Source organism: Callorhinus ursinus, unplaced genomic scaffold (assembly GCF_003265705.2).
Source record: "Callorhinus ursinus isolate GAN/ISIS: 27379988/994484 unplaced genomic scaffold, GSC_fseal_2.0 scaffold10, whole genome shotgun sequence".
NCBI lineage: Eukaryota > Metazoa > Chordata > Mammalia > Carnivora > Otariidae > Callorhinus > Callorhinus ursinus.
The window spans coordinates 40,415,254-40,438,511 of record NW_027397072.1 but is presented as its reverse complement, the minus strand read 5'-3'; the positions used below and the strand labels follow the sequence as shown (position 1 = coordinate 40,438,511).

Sequence of the window (23,258 nt, the reverse complement as noted above, 5' to 3'; positions counted from 1 at the left end):
TTTTTAAAAAAAGAAAAGGCCTAAGCTCTAATACTCAGCTGTTTTCACCCTATGCATCGCCCCCACCTTACACAGTATCTGGTGCCTTGATGGCCTCTGCAGACACTTTAAGCCAGAACTTCCCCCACTTTGCTAATTTAGTTGCCTCTCACTCCTTCAGGGGCTAGGCCCCTTTTATATTTCTTCATTGTCATTTTATTAGGGTTTTGGGGAGGAAAGGCTATAAATACCAGCTTGTTTAACTGGAAGTTGTACTAATTATGCATAAGTCTTTCTGATTATTGTTCATCTTTGAAAGAGACCGGCTTTGTTAAAAATTAGTTGAGAGAAAGATGAGGCCAGTGATCTGGACAGTCGATGTTCCTTGAACGCTGCCACCAAATCTGTTTTGCCTTTGTCTGGGGCCATATTCCCCCAGTTTTCAGGATGTAGGAAGTCAGTGTGGTGACACTCCCTAAGATAGGCTTTGTCTTAGTCTGTTTGGGCTGCTATAAAAAAAACACCGCCAACTGGGTGCTTAAACAACGACATTGATTTCTCACTGTTCTGGAGGTTGGGAAGTTCAAGATCAAGGTGCCGGCAGATTTGGTGTCTGGGAAGATCCCACTTGGTTCGTAGATGGACATCTTTGTGCTGTATCCATATGTGGTATAAAGGATGAGAGAGTTCTCTGGGATCTCTTATTTTTTTTTTAATTTTTTTAAAGATTTTATTTATTTATTTGACAGAGAGAGTAAGAGAGCACAAGCAGGGGGAGCAGTAGAAGGAGAGGGAGAAGCAGGCTTCCTGCAGAGCAGGGAGCCTGATGTGGGACTCAGTCCCAGGACCCTGGTATCATGACCTGAGCCGAAGGCAGATGCCTAACCATCTGAGCCGCCCAGGTGCCCTGGGATCTCTTTTAAAATGGCACTAATCCCATTCAGGACGGTTTCCCCTTCATGATCTAATCACCTCCCAAAGGCTCATCATCAACTTGGGGATTAAGTTTCAACACAGGAATTTTGAGGGGACACAAACATTCAGGGTATACCAGGCTTTCTGATAATTACTATCTCCTCTTTCCCCCTCCCTATCTCTCCTTACTTCCAGCAGATTCCCTCAGGTAGGAGGCTGGGACGTAGATAATAAATATGGCACTTATACGTGGCTTCTCCATTATTTCCACCTTCCTACTGCCTACACCCTGCCTACACCCTGCCTACACCCTACCTCATTCTGCCTACATCCTGCCACACCCTGATGGAGTTACTTTTCTGGAGTCATTCCAGATGCTTTTCTTACGGTTCCAAACAATGAACCATAAGATGGGCTTTCCTGGGGCACCTGGATGGCACAATCAGTTAAGCATCTGACTCTTGGTTTCAGCTCAGGTCGTGATCTCTGTTGTGAGATCGAGCCCCAAGTCAGGCTCCGCAATCGGTGTGGCATCTGCTTGAGATTCTCTCTCTCCCTCTGCCCCTCCTGCTCATGCTCTCTCTCAAATAAATAAGTCCTTGTTTTTTTTTTTTAAGATTTTATTTATTTGTGTGTGAGAGAGAGAGTGCGCACACAAGCAGGGGGAGCAGCAGAGGGAGAGGGAGAAGCAGGCTCCCTACCGGGCAAGGAGCCCAACTCGGTACTCAATCCCAGGACCCTGGATTCACGACCTGAGCACAAGGCAGATGCTTAACTGACGGAGCCACCCAGGCATCCCAATAAGTAAATCTTTAAAAACAACAACAACAAAAAGATGGGCTTTCCAGAACAGTGCCTTTACCTTTATACTTGGCAGTCTACAGCTTCTTTGCGTCACTGAAGTTGGAGACAGGTACAAGAATGTTCAACACTGTCTGTAATAACAAAAAGCTGTAAACAAATGACAGCGACCAGGAGGGTGGATAAATACAGGGTCACATATTCACACAAGGGAATGCAATTCATCAATAAAAATGAGTGAATGAGGGGCGCCTGGCTGGTTCTGTCGGTAGAGCGTGTGACTCTTGATCTTGGGGTCATGAGTTCAAGCCCCATGCTGGGTGTAGAGATTACTTAAATAAAATAAATGAACTGAAAAAACAAAAAAGAGTGAACCATATAGCTGCACACAGCACCGTAGATGGGTCTTAAAAACACACAGTTGAGTGAGAAGAAAAGTAAGTCACGGAAGAATATATACGCTGTGATTTCCATAAATGCAAAAACTCCCTCAACTTAAAATATATTGTGTAGGAAAATAAACATGAGGAACAAATCTCTGAAGAAAAAGAAGGGAATGATTAAGTCACAATTCAGGATAGTAGTTATTGCTCGGAGGGAGAGGAAGGGGTGTGACGGGGCGAGTCCACACAAGACCTTCTAAGGCACTACTGAAATCAGGTTTTTTAAAAACAGGTTGGTAGGTACATGTGTTCATTTTACTGTGATTAGTTGAATTGTTCATGTACATTAAGTACATTCTTTTGTTAGCATGTACTTTCATAATAAAAGATGGAGTGATTGTTCCCTTTTTTCTCATCTCATCTTTTAAAAGATGGAGTTGTTTCTCTTTTTCATTCTTTGGAGGGTTTTTGGGTGGGGAGAGGAGTAAAAAATGCCTCTCCCCATCTTTATCAATGACTCTTTCCCCAGGGATTTGAATAATTTTCATGCCTAGCTATGTAAAGATATGGGCCATTATAGAGCTTGGGTTTCCATGTAACATTGAAGAAAAAGTCCCCGGAGAACTGACATCAAGAAGTTTTGTGACTTCCAAGATTGTTTCTTTCTGAAACCCTTGAGAGGAAAATGGCTTTAATTCAGAAAATGGCTCGGACTTCCCAACCTTTGGCAGTAGCTGGCAACTGTCGTCATTCCGTGAGGTCATGTCTTTGTCGACGGCGCAGCTGCTCAGGGACCTGACAGGTCTCACCTGGAGGCTCCCGGTGCAGTGTGCCCAGATCCATTCCAAGCCTCCGTGGGAGGAGCTTGGGACCATGGATGTTGCCGTTGGGCTTGCCTCCTGCGTCCTGTGTTTCCTCCTGCCATCGGGCTGGGTCCTGTCACATCTGGAGAGCTACAAGAAGCAGGAGTGAAGGGGGCTGTCCTGTCCCTCACTCTGTGACCTGACCACCCCTGGCCTCTCCTGATCATGTCTGCTGCATCCCTGGCCAGTCTTCCCGGGATCATGTCCTTCAATTACAATGACCTCTTCTGCAGTCATGACCTCTCCATTTCTCCATGTTGACATCCGGGGACCACATATATTGGTTTGTAAGGCCCTACTTGGTAGGGCCCTCCTTATAACAATAAAGTCTATTTAAACTTGAAAAAAAATTTTCAGAAAATGGCTCAGGCACTTGTCTGGAGGGACAGTAAGGCAGGGTTGCTGCAACAGTGACAAAGGAAGTAGCTAGGGGGACTTCACCTCTGCCTGGGCCTCCGTGACTCCCAGAAAGAGAAGGGGGGGGACAGGTGGTCTAGGTGAGCAGTCGCTGGCCCAAGGTGAGACCTGCTTGAGCAGATACCCAGTGGACCCATGCCCACCTCACATGGCATGATGCCTGCAGGAAGGGTAGATATTTTTTCCCACTCAGGAGCTCCAGATCTGTTCATGCCACAACAAATCTTGAGTTGAGCTGTGAGTGCTCAAAGCCATGGCCCGAAAGAGCCTTCATGTTAGAACTTGGTGGAAAGACGGGGGTAGGGGTGGTGCACATGCCAAGAGAGGTCAGTGGAATCAGGCAGTGCCTGGGAGGGAATTTGGACCTTATCCTGAGCAATGAAGAGCTGTTAAAAGGGTTTAAGCCAGGAAGAGACAGGATAAGATTTGATTGAGAAAGCATGTAATTTTAAAAATGCTGGTAAGACTTCAACAATTTATTTAAAGGAATAAACTGCATTAATCACATCAGCATCTACATCGATTATAATGATGTCCATATGTGGGTAAAATATGCTTTCACTCTGTGAGAGAGGGAAATCCTGATGCACATCAGGAGTCAGAGACACTTTAGGCAGCCCTCTTGGGTCCCCTCCCTCTTCAGAAGCGTCATACTCTCAATAAACTTTGCTTTGCAAAAAAAAAAAAAAAAGGATTCAGAGACCCTTTGCCAGACTCTGTGCCCACAACTTACACCCCTCCGAGGCTCCGGGCTCACAGGGTAAGCGCTGCCAGTCCAGTTAATGTTAACGCTAAACTGTTCTTGCCAGCAATTAGCAACAATTTCAGCTTCTTTCCTTAGGTTAAGCCCATGTCCCCAACCTAGGAGGAATGCTTGCTTTCTCATCTGCGGTAAAGGACACACATCTAAGGTGCATGCCCTGCTGTTGCTTTCAACCACTTAAGTATGTGCAAAAAATAAGGGAGGAACGAATGCACAACATGTATCTATACCAATTAGGACTGTTAGCAAAACTAATAAATAGTATTAGGATGCCAGTTTCGAATTTGCTTGCCTCTTTTATCCTCACAACATCAGCAGAGGTGGATGCCGCTGTTGCAATTGGAATTAACGACTTAATTATGTAATCTCTGTTTAGTATCCAGGTCCTGTGAAAAGTTCAATGAGGGCAGGGGACATGTCTGTCGCGTTTGCCCTTGTATGCCTGGTGCCTTGAAGAGTGCCTGGCATGCATCCAACATTCAAAATGTATTTTTTGAGTCCTCTTTTATAAGTGAGGACACCAAGGCTTACAATTGTTAAATAGCTTACCAACTATTAGGTCACCAGCTAATCCAAACTCACATCTGTTGGATTTCATCTTCTTACTGGCTCCCACATAGTCTAAGGTTTTATAAGGATCACATAGCTTGGTCAAGTTTCTAGCTATTAAATAGAAAGCTATTGAAAGATTCATTAACACCTTTTGAAAGGTCGTAGACATTTTCAGAACATAAAGCAGAATTCAGAGGTGGGCTGCAGTGGAATGGTTATGTTTAAACTTGCTATGTTTCATGAAGATATGACATTGAGAAATTCACACCTGACATTTGAGAATAAAAAGCTGGCTTAGAACTTGGAGGAAGTATTGTTGGGTATTTGCTCAGCTAAATCTTCCTAAGCTTGTTATCAATAAAGAAGGTGTTTTTATTAAAATAGAGATCATGGGGCACCTGGGTGGCTCAGTCGTTAAGCATCTGCCTTCGGCTCAGGTCATGATCCCAGGGTCCTGGGATCAAGCCCCGCATCGGGCTCCCTGCTCAATGGGAAGCCTGCTTCTCCCTCTCCCACTCCCCCTGCTTGTGCTCCCTCTCTCACTGTGTCTCTCTCTCTGTCAAAAAAATAAATAAAATCTTAAAAAGTAATTAAATAAAATAGAGATAATTATGATTTTATAGCCTTTATCCTTAACTGCTACCTTTCTTGGAGGAGGGTTCCCATTGTCATGGGCCACTTGGCATTCATCATTCTTACCTTGCTTGCCTGAAATTGTTGCCCAAGGAGGCCCGAGTCCTGATTCCAGCCCCTGCCTCACACCTGGCCTGGCCTGGGCACACACTGCCTGTTAAATATTCAATACTCCAAGGCCTGTGAAAGAAGCATAGGAAAATAAGATTACCATTTCCCATAGGAAGGATATTGAAGCAATTGTGCAAGCTACCTATGACGAGAGAGGGAAGTTAAGTCTCTGGGAATGGCTCCATTGGGAGTAAATAACAAGTCCCGGCCTATTCTCATTTCATCCCACTTCTAGGCAGGAGTCTAGGCCAAGTAGGCTTTCAGCCAGACAGTGCAAGAACAAGTGATGTGTGAACGTGCAGGTATTACCCCGCTCGAGAGACCGGCCCAGATCTTGTCTTTTCTCTGGGTTCCATCATCCAGAGTGTGGCTGGAAGGGAAACCGCAAACAACAGCCTAAGACTTCACATGTTCTCTCTTCGCTGCAGCAAGGGTAGAGGTCAGGGTGCAAAGGTCTCAGAAACTTGGATTCCATGGATCTTAGAAACTAACATTGGCATAGATTTTGATGGTCTCTGAGTCATCTCTGATGTGCAAAGTGTTTTCACATACACTTTCCTGCTGAAGTTGATAGACCAATATTATTATTCCCAAATTGGAGACAAACAAAGGGATTATGGTACTCATCTAAAACCATGGCATTGCCACCAAAACCCGCTTCCTGTGGACTCATGCTCAGTCATGTTGTTTGTTTTTTCTGCCCTTTCAAGCCAATCATTTCCCGCCTTTTTTTTTTTTAAGATTTTATTTATTTATTTGACAGAGAGAGAGAGAGAGACAGCGAGAGAGGGAACACAAGCAGGGGGGAGTGGGAGAGGGAGAAGCAGGCTTCCCGCCAAGCAGGGAGCCCGATGCGGGGCTCGATCCCAGGACCCTGGGATCATGACCCGAGCCGAAGGCAGACACTCAAAGACTGAGCCACCCAGGCACCCCAAGCCAATCATTTCCCACTTTTGCTTTTGGTGTATCATCACTTAGAGAATCAAATGAGCACTTTGGATTCCCATCCCAGAAAAAAAGCACATTTATTCACTGGCATACACACGGGCACATGCACACACACACAGAGTTGTATATTGGCACAAGCTAAAATTATTGAGGATCCCAAAGAGTTTTGTTTATATGGATTGTATCTATCAATATTTACTGGATTCAATATTACAGTGGGAAATTGTAAAAATAGTTATCAATTCATTAAAAAGAAACACCCCCAAAATAAGATAAAGTAGGGGCGCCTGGGTGGCTCAGTGGTTAAGCATCTGCCTTCGGCTCAGGTCATGACTCCAGGGTCCTGGGATCGAGCCCCGCATCGGGCTCCCTGCTCCGCGGGAAGCCTGCTTCTCCCTCTGCCACTCCCCCGGCTTGTGTTCCTCTCTCGCTGTCAAATAAATAAATAAAATCTTTAAAAAAATAAAATGAAACCCAACACATGTTAACATCAGAGTGGCGATGCCAGCACGCATCATGTAGCTTCTGGAAAACTCCACTGCACACTCAGCATGAGAGTAGAGAAGGCAAATAGTATCTTAGCATTGCTATGAAAATAGTTTTAAACGCACAGATCCCCTGGAAGGGTCTTGAAGACCCATGGGTGTCCCGGAACCACACTTTGGGAACTGCCTACTAGATCGTTCTCCTCAAGACCCAGCTGCCCAATTACTCAGCATCAAGTTTCAGTCCCTCGCCCCTGCGGCTGCTTCCTCCTCATGTCTCCTCTACTCACCCCCTAGCACTCTCCTGCTTGAGCCTTCCAGCCCCGGGTTTGTCTCTAGTACCCTTCAGGGCTTTGTTCTCTCCCCTCAAAAGCCCCCTTGCCTGGGAGGTTCTTGTTCTTTTCCAGCCACCCCATGGCTCAGTGGTCAGTCCCACCCTCAGACTCCTGGACTGTCCCTGCCCGGCGACCTCGGGCCGTGGTTCTTCTCTGCAGGTGTGTGTGCTAGTTTCTCCACCAGATGAGCCCGGGGGGCAGGGGACGGCTTGGATTTAAACCCTAACTCTGCCTCACTAGCTTGGTTTACATTTTTTCATTGGAATAAAAAAATTACATAGTAGCATATACTTCTTGGAGAAAAAAGAATAGGGTCTTGCATAAGGCAAAAGGAGCCTCTTCCTCTTGCTCGATTCCTTCCTGCTCCCCGGGGGGTAACCATAGTGGATCCTTGTCAGGTGTTCTTCGAGACCTTTTCGTAAACATATGCATGTGTACAAGCTTCTTCTAATTTTTCTATTGTTATAAAGAAGAGACCGTATCATACCTATGTCCTAGAACTTGCTTTCTTCTTTTCCTTTTCCTTTCTCTCTCTCTCTTTCTTTCTTTTTTTTAAGATTTTATTTATTTATTTGATAGAGAGAGAATGAGAGAGAGAGAGAGCACATGAGAGGGGGGAGGGTCAGAGGGAGAAGCAGACCCCCTGCCGAGCAGGGAGCCCGATGTGGGACTCGATCCCAGGACTCCAGGATCATGACCTGAGCCGAAGGCAGTCGCTTAACCAACTGAGCCACCCAGGCGCCCCTCTCTTTCTTTCTTTTTGATAAAATATCAAAGATACTCTTTGAATAGGTCTGCCATATTCTTTTTTCAATTTTTTTCCCAACACAAACGAGTCTCATTTATTTGAACAGTTTCATTAAATAAGTCCACAAGGGTAACAAACCTCAGGACCAAGCATATTTGGACAAAAAGTCTAGTGTTCTGGGGGCTACCTGGCTGGCTCAATCCATAGAGCATGTTACTCTTGATCTTGGGGTTGTAAGTTCAAGGCCCATGTTCGGTATAGAGATCACTTAAAAACGAAATCTTAAAAAAAAAGTCTAGTGTTCTGAGTTGGAGCAAAATGTCCAGTCAGTGATTGAACCAGAACCCCCTTAATATTTAAACTTATTTTACTTTTTACTCTATGTATTTAAATAACATAAAGAAAAACTCTAATTCAGGAAAAAATTCATGTGGAAAAAGATATGCTAGAAACAAAATAATCTGAAAAGTTTAAAGACCCAGTTTATACCATAGGAGGAAAATAATTAAAGCTATTTTGTGTTAAAGTTTTCTGTAAGAGAAAGAGCCTCAGTCATTAATGAATGAAGAACAAAGTGCTCTGTCGGGCTGTCCTGCCCTGGGCAATGTCTCCTTCTGTCTTATATTGCTTTAGATGCCCACCCTGTCTGCTCTATCACACTCGTGCTCTCCCAAGGACTTTTGAGCAAATAACGTAGGCCAAGTGGATAACTTTCTTTAAAAAGGGTATGCCTGGGGGCACCTGGGTGGTTCGGTCAGTTAAAGCATCTGCCTTCAGCTCAGGTCATGATCCCAGGGTCCTGCTCCGTGAGGAGCCTGCTTCTCCCTCTGCCTGCTACTCCCCTTGTGATCTCTCTCTCTGTGTCAAATAAATAAAATCATTAAAAAAAAAAAGGGTATGCTTGGGTTCCCTGGGTGGCGCAGTGGGCTCAGTGTCGACTGTCGATTTTTGGCTCAGGTCATGGTCCAGAGGTGGAGCCAATAGCTGACTCCACGCTCAGCAGGGAGTCTGCTTGATACTCTCTCCCTCTCCCTCTGTCCCTCCCCCGTGTGTGTGCACTCTCTCCAATAAATAAATAAATCTTAAAAAAGAAAAAGTATTCCTGCCCTCTTCATCTCCACTTTCCAAATACTTTTGCTTGAACTTATCTCATTTTTGCAGCTTTAAAGAGTCAACAAAAACACCCATAAGGGAACAGGCAGGATCTCCCCAACTTTGTGAGCTGGTTCCTTGTGCCTTGAGCTGGGTGAAGGGCTAGAAATGTACAATTTCTCCCATTCAAGAAACAAGAAGAGCACCCAAGAAATCAAGTCCCAACCTCCCTCCCTGTTTTCAGAGCACTGTGGAGATCCCAAACAAAGCCAGTTAGGCAAGAATGTATTTAGAACTTTTAAGTTCCTTTCTATACCAAAATTTAAATTTTTAATTATTTTTAAAAAATTTTTAAAGATTTTATTTTTTTATTTGACAGAGAGAGACACAGCGAGAGAGGGAACACAAGCAGGGGGAGCGGGAGAAGGAGAAGCAGGCTCCCCGTGGAGCAGGGAGCTTGATGCGGGGCTCGATCTCAGGACCCTGGGATCATGACCTGAGCGGAGGGCAGACGCTTAACGACCGAGCCACCCAGGCGCCCTTAAATTTTTAATTATTATATTTATTATAAACCCATCAGTTTTATCCTTTTATGGTTTTTGTATCTTCTTGGTCTTGCTTGGAAGGAGCTTTCATAATCCCAATATTTAAAAAAAAAGTTCACCACTGTTTATTTCTAGTACTTTCATATGGTTTGCTCTTCAATCTATCTGAATTTATTCTAGGGTATTTCCCCAAACTTATGCGTCAATTAATCCCTCTAGTTAAGCATTTCCCCATTTATTTAAATGCCCCCGTTAACATGTAAAATATTCTTTTATTCTCATAGCTGTTTCTGGATTATATTCTGTTCTATTGATTTGTTCCAATGACTCTGTGCACTGCATTGTTTTTATTACTATAGCTTCAAGGTAAGTTTTGATATCCAAAAAGATATCTTCCCATTTTTCTTTATTTTCCCATTTTTTTCTTGGCTTTTTTTTTAAAGCTCTTTTTTTTTTTTAAAGATTTTATTTATTTGAGAGAGAGAGAATGAGAGATAGAGAGCACGAAAGGGAAGAGGGTCAGAGGGAGAAGCAGACTCCCCACTGAGCAGGGAGCCCGACGCGGGACTCGAACCCGGGACTCCAGGATCATGACCCGAGCCGAAGGCAGTTGCCCAGCCAACTGAGCCACCCAGGCGCCCTCTTGGCTTTTTTTTTTTTTTTTAATACTTCATTAGTTTTACAACCTAGAGTAAGTCTGAGTCTGTTTTCTCATCTGAAAACATTAAGACTATGGGCTCTAGAATCATTTGTCTAGATATCAGTGTGGTCCACCCAGGAAAATGGAAAGTCTTCTCGGTCCTTCAAGAAGAGGAGATTTTAATGCGGGGAATTGGTGACCCGAGATGGAAGGACTAAGAAGCCTAGTGCAAGAACAAGAATCTACTCGACTGGGGGTACAACAGGAGGAGGAGTAATATTGCTAGAGCCCAGAGATGGAGCCATGTGGTGGCATGTAGGACATGGAGACTCCCTGATAGAAACTGGGACCACGGAGTGAGAGACTGCAGAGCAGATGTAGGTAGGAGACATAGCTGTTGCCAGAGACACCACAGGAAGCAAAGAGAGAGAAATGGGGAGAAATATTCTGTTTTCTCTCCTCCTCCCTCTCTCCAAGCTTCCATTGCGGCTTCCCTTTGGACTGAATCAACCTGGAAGCCAGAGAGCAAGGGAGCCTGGGAAATGTAGTCCTCTGTGATACAGCATAGAGGTTAGGAAAGGCAAGGAATTAATCTGAACAAATTGAGGCAGTTGGCCACAACCACATACCAGTTGTGTGACCTTGGGAAAGTTGTTAACCTCAGGTTGTCTCTGTTCCCTCCTCCAACAAGTAGGGATAAGTAACAGTAGTATTTACCTCACAAGGCTATCATGAGGATTAAATGCATTAATATAGGTTAAACACCTTTAAAGCACGTAACAAGTATTATTTATTATTATTATTATTATTCTGTAAAATGAAGATAACAATGCTTATCTTGCAGAGTTATAGTCAACAGTAAAGTGAGATAATGACTAAAATGTTTGCATGTAAATGGTCGTGGGTACTTCATAAATGTTAGCCCCCTTGTGGCCCCAATGCCTCATCCTTAGCACATACTTAATAATGTCTGTAGCTGATGGTAATGATGGCCCCCCACTGGGGAGGAGGCAGCCTCCCGAGAGTTGGGAGGGGCATTCTTGCCGTGCTGAAGATCTGGGGGGACTCTGGAGGGCTGGAGCTTTAGGGGTCTGGGCTATGCACAGGCCTACATTAACGGGTACAACCATACATGAAGACACATTTGGAATGACATTCTGCATCCTTTTCAGACGTTTCTTCTCCTGCTGCCATTGGTGCCCCTTTTCTGATTTTAGCCTGTTCTCATTGGCTTATACGGATAACTCTGCATTTCTGTGTTTGCATCTGTGGTATGACCTGTGTGTGTAAAGTATGTCACCACTTATGGATGTTGTCCCATCTGACCTTCCGGACAAGCTCTCTAATGCAGACAGGGCTGGCTTCTTCATCCCTGTTGAATAGCAATGGAAGCCAAAACCTCAAGAAGACAAGTGGCAGACGCAAAGGCCCATAGGGACTTGGGACTAAACCATCTCACTCTAACTCAGGACTCTTCCTACTAATATCCCAGGCTGCCTCCCATGAGCACATGTGAGTTAATGTGCACATACATGCATGCCTGCACCCCACACGTACAATAGATACAATATCCCTGCAGGGAAGGTTCATGCCTTGTCAATCTTAGTATTCCCTCCAGTAGATAAAGTGCCTGGAAGCTAGGAATTAATAGTGATTGTGAAATTGACTTGATCTTGACTCTGGAGCCAGCTTGTCCTGGGGGAGAGAGAGAAGGCGCACAGATGAAGATCATGGCCAGAGCCAGAGTTCAAGACCAGCTTGACCGAACTCTGACAGTGGTCTGGCCCTCCATTCCGGCTCTGCCCACACCCTTTCAGGCCACCCACAGAGCAGAAGGGCCTGGTCACCAGGAGAGGCTGGAGAAATGGATCTGCCCACCTGGCTCTGCCCCAGGACTTGTGACAGTTCCTTCTGGGGAGTGGGAGCCCTGGCAGGCAAGAGCTTGCTATAAAACAACAGTGCTAAACACCCACCTGCTTCAGCTGCCCACCCAGGACCTGGCATCCACAGTGATGCCTGGGAAACCAGTTGGAGCAGAGGCCTCATTCATGTGGGCACAGAGTGAGGACAGGGAGCATAGGACACTAGGAATTAGAATGAAATGGGTCACCACTATTAGGGCATTACTGTTTTGCCAGGCACTGCTGTATAAAGGTACCTGCTTCTACTCTTCACACAGCCACGCACAGCACTGCTGGACTCTGACTCAGCCCTTTGCACTTGCTTCAGCTATGAACTTGCTCCCCTGCGACATTTTGTAGATGCTACGTACTTGATTAATTTGGCCTGACTTTGCATCTGTGCTCTCTCCTGATCCTGAAATGGGAGGCCATGGTGTCCTGTCAGCCTGAAAGACTTCTGGAGCAGGGGCATGGGGGTGGGCCCGGCACAGGTGGCCCAGGCTGCTGCCCACACCACTGCTATGTGCTTTCAAGAATCCTGTTGGCTGCCCTATTCTCTCCTCTGCCCACAGAAGTCTCAGCACCCTTGAGAATCAACAGGAAAAGGCAGGATCATGAATTCAACAATGAGCGGTGAGTGGGAAGAATAAAAGCCAAAGGCCTCCCACCCCACAGTGCACTCTGAGACCACACAGAGCCTCTACCCACCCCTCATCCCCTCCCACCATATCTCTCAGGCCTCACTTCCTCTTCCTCTCCTCTCACATTATTCTTCACTGTTCCTAGAACATGCCAGGCTCACTCCTGCCACGGGGCCTTTGCACCACTCTTCACCCAGATAGTCCCATGCTCCCTCCTGCTTTCTGTTCAGGCCATTGTTCTAATGCCACTTTCTCCCCAAGACCTTCCTTGACCACCCTCTCTACCACTGCAAACCCCCATCACACTCCAGTCCCCACCCCCCTGCTTTTTCCTTGGTACCTCTTACCATCCACCTTGCTTATCTCGATGACTGGTCTCCCTGCCTGAGCAGTTTTGTCTGTACCTCCAGCACAGAAACAGTGCTGGACCCTGATTTTCACAGGAATGGGGCTAGACTGCAGGCTACTGTCAGGCAGCCTGTGGTTCAGGTCAGGCCCCCTCCCTCCCGGGCCTGACTACGCTCATCTGTCTAATGACGTGGCAAGGGGCCCTTCTTTGTGCAAGCTGCCTTCCCTTCCCATGGTAGTAACTGAGGAGTCCAGGTGACATGCTCTTACCACCCCAGGGAGGCCCAGACCGAGGGCACCGAGGGCACCCAGGGCAGGGCAGCAGGAAACAGCTGCTAGCCTGACTAACTGGGATCTCAAGTGGCAATCCCTCCAGGCCTCAGTGCGGCTCACGATTGTTAGCTGTTGAGACTCACATGGCGTCCTGGCCTGACCTGGCCCTAGATGACCAGGAGGCACACTTGAAAAAATAACCCTATCTGAGGGAGTTGACACTGAGGCTTGGAAGAGGAATAGAGACTTGCTGAACTCTGTACAGAAATTTTGCAAAAGTAGACTTGGTCCAGTCCTTACGAGGACTCCCACTGTGCCAGGCACTGTTCTAGGCAAGACCAGAGCAAAGAAGCAGAGGGGCAAGGCCCTGGCTTGCTCTGGGTGTTAACCTATGGGTTCTGCTATGCCATCCCTTCCCAAGGCCCGGGCCCTGCTTCCCTTCCACCTCCTGCTCTCCAGTATCTTAATCCTCCCCTGACCTACCAGCTCTATCTAGACGGGTAGATTCCCGTCATCTCCAAAACAGAGCAACGGTGACAACGCGCTGCACCCCGCCCCTGCTGGGCCAATGGGACTACTGCGCCGGCCTCACCGTGTCCCCTCCTCATCCCAGTCACATCAGCTTTGTACTTCTGTCCAGCTTTTGGGAAACTCCAAATCCCTCTCTCACGACCACCTGCCTATGTTCTGCCGCCTTCTACACCTGTTGGGCTAAGTGCCTCAGCGGCCCCCAAACGGATCATATGGCCCCGTGTTCAGCACATTCGGGTCCTCATCCAGTTTTCCCTGTCAGAACCGTCTCTTCTCTCCCTTCCCTCTGCCTCTGCTGCTCATCATGGGATAAATCAACTCTCTCATCTTCAAGGGGAGGCCGACTTCTCCCTGATGAACTCTCCACAGCCTAGCATGCCTGCTCACCATGAACGCATCGCCATTGGCCCCACACATCTTCCCATGTAATTATTGACTATCCGAGGGTGTTCGATGTATGTGTATACTATCTCTCCAAGAGGAAGTAAACGCCTTGAGGGCAGAGACAACTTTATCTTTCTGTAGCCTATACAGCCCAGCACCCACTCACTGGGCACTCAGTCCATGGTAGATTTGACCCAGGGATTTATGGATATCTTAAAAGGATACATTTGGGGAAATGTGTATTTGTTTACAGATATTAAGAGGAAAATGTAGAATCCAAGGTTGTATTATGGTCCAAATACTACAATTTAAACTGTGTATCCAATGGGTAAACCCGAAAGGCTATTGGTAAAAATAAACAAAAGAATTGTGTGTTAGGGTTGTTAGGTCATGAGTGATTTGTTCAAATAGTCTGTGAATGTTGTTATCGCATTGTTTATGCATTTAAAAAGATTTAAAAAATGGATCGAGGCTTTAAGTGTCACTGAAACATTTCACTCTTGGGTACAAACTCATTAAGTCTTTCTTAGGAAATAAGTGGGAAGGGGAGTGGGGTGGGCAGGATTGGTCGTCCTTTGGAGAGTTTGCTCAAGTCATATTTATACACGAATAGATGAGGAAAGGCAAGTGCAATTTTTGCCTGCAAATGTTCATTCCCTGGGGATGGGACAGAAAAATAAACAGTTTAAAATAACCAAATGAAATCACGTGAGCTGTAAAGGTTTTTTTTTTTTTCTTCTCTCAACAAGAATGAAAAGGTCATGCATTCCTCTTGAGTTTCCTGACGTTTTGTGCCATAAAGCTCCAGCAGTGGAGGAATGGCACTGGGAGCGGCCCCGTACACCTGTCCATCCAGGCAAGGACTGCTCTGGGCACCAGCTTGCTCCGAGTCTTTAACCTTTTTTACATGTTTATTTTATCCATCTCAGACCATGGGCTCTCAGAGAGGCAGACTGTATTCTCCCTGCCAAAGGGGTGGTCCTACAGCACACCTAAATATCTAAGAGGAACCTGAGAGATCATTGATCCAACCCTCTCATCAGACACTGGACTACCAGGCTCAGAGAATTAGACATGTGCCGAGGCCACACAGCCAACAGTTTACTTGGGGGGCTCTTTTTAGAGAGCTCTGGAGTGCTCAAGCCCAACCCCTGCAGTGTTGCTACTCAGCTTGGGTATTTAGAACTTTCCTCTGGTAAGTGTGTGTTGAGCATATATCCTCTAGGCCAGAAAGACAACAAAAGGCCAACAATGAACAAACCATGCTCCCTAACCTTAAGGAGCTCCACTCCGGATTTAGCGGGAGAGATGGTGCAAGTTCCCAGATGACCAGAATGCAAAGTGGAAAGGAGAGAGAGTTGAAAGGAAGGAGCCCTCTGATGAGGTGGGCTGAGGGAGCCTCCCTGGGCATCAAGCTGGCTTGAAGAGGTTGGCTTGCAAATGAAGTCAGAGGCACTGAATCTGTCACATCCATTTAACAAATACTGATGGTCAGCTACCGCATGCCAAGCAAGGTTCTGGGCATTTGGGAAGCAAATCTCTCCCCTCGTGGAGCTTACATTCAAGTAAGAATGGGGACAGACACTATGCAAGATATGTAAGTACAAGTGGGTTAGGTGGGCTGGTGAGAATGTAACATTGTGCAGCCGCTGTGGAAAACAGTATGGTGGTTGCTCAGAAAATTAAACAGAGCATTATCCTTTGATCCAGCAATTCCACTTCTGGGTATATACTCACCCTATGCCAAAATCTGGGGCAAGAGTAATCCAAACAGAGGGATTAGCAAGTACAAAAGGCTTAAGGCAGAAACAGCAAGGAGACTCCAGAGCCATTACTATGAGAATCCATTTGTGTATGTCTGTGGCTCTTTGGTCAATTCCAATGGTACCAGGCAAACTGCTTAATAACGGAGCTGGGAAAACCCTCCCTGGGGAGGTGGGCATCTGGGGGGGCGGTGCGGAATGCACAATGCATAGGGCCTTATTTTGGTGAGGGGTTGGGGGAGTGATTTGGTGGTTTTACACCCCGAGCCAAGTTACTGTAGACGCTAGCTGTTACCTTTCACTGGGGAATATGATCACTCAGAGCCTAAGAGTTGCATGTGACCACAACTTCATTTCTCTGGAAACAATTCTGCTAGGACAGGAACTGAAAATTCTTTCTCCACGACCTCTTGGTGTTCTAGGAGAACACTGGTTTGCACTTCTCCTCACACTGTTCTCGCAGCTCCTGGGACTGGAAGAGGCCATGGTCAGACTCTTTTATGACTTTCCCTCCCATCCACCCAAGGAGAAAGGTGAATAAAGAACTCACCCAAGTGAGTAGAACACTCTCAACGCCCCAAGAGGATTCCTTTTCATAAAACCTGAAGTTTCGTGCCAGGGGCATTATATAAAAATAAAGCCACAGTAGCCAAGGGCAACTTATATTGTTATAGACAGTGCTGTGAAATGAAGTCTTTCTTTCAATATATTTTAATTGCCGGATGCAAAAGATAGTAGGATCTTTTCTGGTTGAAACTTCGCCAGCCTTGTGGCTAATGCCCACTGTGGCTGCATTACCGGCCCTGGGGCATCACTGGCAAGAGGTGATGGCCAAGAACCAGGGGTGACTTCAGAGTGAGCTCTCTCAACCTGCCAGCCCCCACCAGCTTGCCCTGGTCTGCGCACCAGCTGCCCGAGTCGTACTTGCAGCTCCCATTGGATTGGTGTTCTGTCCTCACGTAGAGGCTAATACTCATGTTATATAAAGTTTTAGAAAACTAGCTTGAAGTTTAATGCTGAGGGATATTGTGGGCCTAAGGGTGGTCTCTGGGGGGATCTTCTCTGGAATTCTCCGCTAGGACCAGAGGGTCGAAGCCACCGTGTTATGGAAAGTGCATAGGAAGGAACAGGAGACAGGAAGTCTACGGGTTAGCCACGGTTCACCTCTGTGCTGGTTGTCTTTTGTTTGCTTCACCTACCCCTGACGCACTTCCTACTCTTCTTTGCCCTGTCTTATGCCCCAGGAGGCTGGCCTCTGCAGACTTCGACAGGCTCCCTTGACTTCTGGCTTTACTGCCGCCAATGAGGGTGTCCCAGCAGGAGAGACAGGTTGGGTGTTAGTCCCCCAGACTTCTCCCAAGGTCTCTGCAGGCTGCGGCCGGCTCCTCCCACCGCAGGTCTCCCTCCAGCTTCTGCGAACAGGGTCCTCCTCTCTCCTCCTCAGGGCTGGGTGGCTCCCCCAAACACTGGGCTGTCCCCTGTGGCTTCCCAATGCCCTGCCCCCACTTTTGTGAAGAGTCCTGAATTCTGCTGAAATTACCCAGCTAGAGTGTGTCCTCGGTTTCCTGCCAGGACCCTGACTGCTGCAGCCACTAATGAGCTGGGTGACCCTGGTTATAGCCACTTAGGCACCTCGGCCTTGGTTTCCTCGTCTTTTTTTTTTTTTTTTAAGATTTTATTTATTTATTTGAGAGAGAGAGAGCACCCGCGTGCGCGTGAGGCAGGGGGAGGACAGAGGGAGAAGCAGACTCCCCGCTGAGCAGGGAACCCCATGCGGGGCTCGATTCCAGGATCCAGGATCATGACCTGAGCCGAAGGCAGACGCTTAACTGACTGAGCCACCCAGATGCCCCGGTTTCCTCGTCTTTAAAATGGAGATAAAAATGCCAGTTCTTATACACTTGCTCCACAGAGTATTCCTAGCGTTTAAAATGAATACAAAGCGTGAAACGAACATGTCTTCAAAATAAATACGCTTTCTGAGTTTCACAATTCCAGGAATGCCTAAAAATAACCTGCTCTCTTTTCTATGGCATGATACTGCTACCAATAAGCAGACACTTTGAATAGTTTGTGTAAAATATGCATGGGTTTTTTTTTTAAAGATTTTATTTATTCATTTGCGAGAGAGACAGAGAGAGAACAAGCAGGGGGAGAAGCAGAGGGAGAAGCAGACTCCCTGCTGAGCAAGGAGCCCGATGCAGGACTTGATCCCAGGACGCTGGGATCATGACCCGAGCCGAAGGCAAACGCTTAACCATCTGAGCCACCCAGGCGCCCTATGCATGGGTTTTTGTTGAGGACCCAAAGGCTAACCGGATTTCACTGTGATACACCCAAACACGTTAGGTGGCTAATAATACTTTAATCCTAAAATCTATCTCAAATTCAGGAAGACCGATACTACAAAGCCATTTTTAATATTTTGCACCCATCAGGGTAGTAATGATTAGCATTTTACTAGAACACCATCTAAGCATAAATATTAACATATTTTTCATTTTGGATAAATAAAACTAGCTTTGTTATCACCACTGGCTACCGTGAGGCAATCTGGTGCAGGAAAAAGGATATTGTCAGACTTAAAAGATGGGTCCTAAGTGCCAGTTCTGACATATCCTTTACGCAAAGCATTTAACCCTGTAAGGTTTTTATCAGATCTGTAAACCGGGGGTGAGAGCTGCCTCCCTTACTTACAAATGAGATAACAGTGAAAGTCCTTCGTAAATGAAACTGGGCTGTTTGCAATTGCTCCCCCCAGGCTTCTTCAAATACGTCATCCCTCCCATTATTCTCATCTGATTAAGATAAGTGGGGACAACTGAATGCTGCTCTGATTTGGGACTCAGAGGGGGATGGCGTAGATCTTGGGGAAGACAGCAGGGGACAAAGGAGAAAGAGGACCAGATGTCCTGATTAGCCCAGCAGTGAAGAGATTTTAGCCACCCAAGGCTGGCTGCAAATAAGACCAGTCCTTGCCCTCGAGGACTTTATCCTTTAGCCAGAGAGCTAAGTGCAACCCACAAAAAATCATTTAACAGGGGGTTATAATTGCCAAAGTGTGCGGTTCACAGGATGCTCCAAGCTCACGGTACACTGGAGTATTTATGTCAGGTTTTGAGGAAGAGCCAGGCCTCCAGGGGAACCTGGGGGTAGGGGTGGGGCGTGGGCACCATGCACCCAGCAGGGAGGAAGCGGGCTATAGGGAGGGGAAGCGACTTTAGGAAGGTTAGAAGGGTCCAGATTTCTAGGGCGGCAGAGCCAGGCTTGATAACACTTATATTCTAGGCATTAGGAAACAGAAAACCACTGCACATTTTTGAGCAGAGTCCTGAGGTGAGGGTGGATTTTTAGAAAGGGTTTTGTTAGAGATGAGCCAGATAAAGTGATGGAGAGACCACAGAAAAAAGACAGATTTTTTTGTTCACTCTTTTAAAAGAAACCTAAATATTTGCACTATAACCCATGAATTAGGACAGGTGGTTCTGCTTCCTGTCAAAGACAAGGCCTTCCCAGAATATTTGTTTCCCCTTTTATTTTTTTCCTAAGTAGGGTCCAGGCCCAATGGGGGGCTCAAACCCCAGAGAGCCAGAGTCACTTGCTCTGCAGACTAAGCCAGCCAGGTGCTCCTCTTTTCCCTTTACAGGAAGTTTATTTACCCTTCGAAACAAGAAGTTTACCCTACCGTGAGGTGACTGTCACCGCCCGGCAGGTCCTAAATCAGACGGGGTCTCTGCTTGCGGCTTTGCAGACTTACCACCACAAATTCCCCACTTGTCATACTCAAGTGATGGTGCATGTGCATTAAAAAAAAAAATAGGGGCTTTCACAATATTAACCCATTGGTATTTCAGAGATGACCCCTGAGGATCAATTTAGCACCTTTTATTTTTGGTAATCGGCTTTCCTCTATTATCAGACTTGGCAGGGCAGCTGAAGCCTTCCTGTCAGGCCAGGTTGGCTCTCAGAAGCACCTGGATTGCCTCCCTCAGAGGCCAACGACCCTTTGTCTCAGGTCCAAGTTGTTTATTTATCTTTCCTAGGCTATTTGAGTCATTAAAAGAAACGTATTAGTTTGCTTTTTCAGTTTGCTATTCTCTAGAATTTTACTTACAAGGAGTCAGGCCTAGCATTTTTTTGGGGGGCGGTTTTAGCAGATTTTGAGGTGGGGGGACCTACTATGAAATAAAGAGGGAATTATCCTTTTATTTTTTTTTTAGTTTTAATTTTCTCCCTCGCATTATCATAATCACCACCATGTCATAAAATGCAATGTATATTGGCACAGAATGTATGGGAGGCACCGCCCCACGTGAATGTCAAGATTCCTGTCCTTTGGGAGTCTACAATCCAGGTGGACAGTCTGTCTGGAATAAGCTATATATCCTGAGTCAGGACAGCAAGCTGGAGGAGGTCAAGGGTCAGAGGCTAGGGGAGGCAGGGAAGGTATGGAGGAGGTGGGGCCCTGAGGCCTCTTCTGGGGGCATCTGGGCCCGGGGGGCGGGTAGGGATGCCAAGCAATACTGCTGGGGAGGCCAATGCAGGCTGGTGGTGTCTGAAGGAGCGGTCACTGGGAGTGTGCCAGAGGAGAGGTGTGTGTATTGTGGTGTGGGGGGGTGATAACTCTGAGAAGCCAGGCCCATGTCCCAGGGCAGGGGCTTGGAACCCCCACTCCGTGGCTGGCTTCAGGGGTCCTGAGCCCTGAAACTGTGCTGATGACGGGTGCTGGGCAGGGGGGGGATTTGGTGCTGGTTTCTGCAGAGATGGCTACGGAAGTCAGAGGAGCTAGGGGAGAGCTCAGCATGCTGTGCCTTGGTTCTGGATTTTATTCTGTGGAAGCCATTGAGTTTGGGGGCCGAAAAGAGGGGTGTGGTGGGGAAAATAGTTCTGCGTCTGGGTTTTTGTGGTTGCTGCTGTTTGATTTTTACTGCTTAAAGATTAACCCAGCAGTGATGGGTTAGAATGAGGAGGAACTCAAGCAGGGAGATGACTTCAAGTCCCTGTGGCTCAGGCATGAAGTGAAAAAGGCCCAAACACGATGATGGAATGGGCAGGAGAAATATTATAAAAGATGAATTGGGCAAGCGTTGGAGATTGCACGTGATGGGCGAAGAGAATGTAGCCGTGCGTCAAAGTGACTGGGGCCTCAGCCAGGCCCAGCGTAACTAGGTTTATGCACAGCCCTGGCTTATGTCTGTAACTTACTGCTTTTAGCAACAGACTTTGCTTACAGACTGCCCCACTTATAGTTGCCAGAGTAGCATTTTCTTGAAGCATCAGTGGGTCTTCTCAAAAGGGTGTATGAGTGACCAACAAGCTTTGGGCTCCTTCATAGACTGAGAAGCTGGGCCAGGACACCCTATTGAGCTGAGGGTGACCAAATATGTAAGGGTTTCCAGGAGAAAGTCACAATAGGCCTTAGGGATTCATCAGTTTCCACTGGTCCATCTTTCTTTTAAATTATTTTTATATGGGCAACATGAAACCATAGAAGAGAGTGGAGAAAACAGGAAAAAGGATTTCCGTTTTTGGCTTTGGCATATAGATCCCTGAATAATCCTACTAAATGCCCCCATAATAAAAGTATTTGTTGAAAGCCTACTACAATCAAGGCTCTTTGGGATTTAAAAACAATGAGTGCAAAGGCAAGGTATTTCCAACAAGGAAATTAATGTTTTTTAATATAACTTTCACTGAGTTGAAGAAATAGTAAAATTTTATTATCTTGAAAAGAAAAGAAATGGGTCAGAATGCTGTTTTCAGATATCTGTTTGGTTTTCACCGGGCTTTTGGCTTTGGGTCAACAGAGTTCTCTCCTGTCTGGGGCCCCGAGTGGTGCGTGTGAGCTGGAGAGAACCCACTCCGGCCACAAGGGGAGATGGTCTCAATCTCCCAGGCCACGTTGTCGCCTCTTGTGCCCAAAGCGGGAGCCAGGGCAGTGCGGAACAGACAGGTTTCTCTCTGGCTCTGCCTCAGAGCCCCTTTCCAATAGGTCTGATAGAAGCCAAAGAGGAACGTTGCAGGGTTGAGGCTTGGGACCAGGTGGGAAGCTGAGAACCCCTTGGGAAAACAAGTCAGTGTTTCCTAGACAAGGTGAAAATGTATAAACCTTAGGACCCAGAAACAACCCCAGAGAAACTCTCAACCGTGGCCCCTAGAGTTGCCTGCGGGAATGTTCCCAGTGGCACCACCCGCAAAAGCAAAAAATGCCAAACAACCCAAACATCTGTTGAGAGGAGAATGGAGAAGAAAATGGCAGAGTAGTCACATAAAGTAGAAGGTCGTACAGATGCATGCCACAGCAAGGACAAATGTCACAAACCGCATGCTGAGTGGCGAGAAAAGCAGATCAAAGAATACATACTGTATTTTAGATAAAGTTCAAAAGCATGCAAAACCAGCATGTTGTTCAGGGAAGGGTATTTTTAGGGTAAAATTATGAAGAAAAGTATAGGAATAATCAACATGAATTTAGGAGGGGGCTGGGAGGGGGAGGGGCGGGGAGAGGTACGTAGTGGGGCTTCAGTGGCCTGGGTGTAGCCTCTGTCTAAGCTGGCCTATAGGTAGTTGGATATTTGTTTTTTATATTTTGCTCATGTGATTTATTCTTTTGTATGCATTTAATATTTAGTTAGATTTTGAAAACTAGATGGGGCGGAAGCCTCCTGCCAAAGATGTGATTACAAAGCCTGATCCTCATAATCCTGGAACTCGAAACTCATCAACTCTGTCTTTGTTTAACCATCACACAAATAAAACGAAAAGGCCAAATATATATACGGAGCAAATATAGATGGCACAGATGGCCCAGGGGCCCCGAGTTTCTCTCCCTTTCTGGGTCGCATTTGCCTTTGACATTTCTTCTTTTTTATATTTCATTCATGATCACCCTCAAAACCATTTCTTGAGTATCTCCTGAGTGAGGCATGGTTGACGTTGTGAGGACGGGTGAGTGGAAAGCAAGACAGACATTGGTTCCTGCCCTTGTGAAGAAGACAGATAATTAAGCATTACAGGGCGCCTGGGTGGCTCAGTTGGTTAAGCGACTGCCTTCGGCTCAGGTCATGATCCTGGAGTCCCTGGATCGAGTCCTGCCTCGGGCTCCCTGCTTGGCAGGGAGTCCGCTTTTCCCTCTGACCCTCCCCTCCATGTGCTTTCTCTCTCTCTCAAATAAATAAATAAAATCTTTAAAAAAAATTAAGCATTA

At 46.5% G+C, this 23,258-nt stretch overlaps 1 protein-coding gene across 1 annotated transcript in view; it reads left to right on the top strand.

The window, feature by feature from the left end:
- Positions 1-2,840: 2,840 nt before the first annotated feature.
- LOC112820650 (cytochrome c oxidase subunit 8A, mitochondrial-like) overlaps positions 2,841-23,258 on the top strand; it is a 153,485-nt gene continuing 133,067 nt past the window's right edge. The window contains exon 1 of the mRNA XM_073896854.1: positions 2,841-3,173. Coding sequence (XP_073752955.1) covers positions 2,841-3,050 — 210 coding nt within the window. The 3' untranslated portion in view covers positions 3,051-3,173. The remainder of the gene's footprint in view (positions 3,174-23,258) is intronic.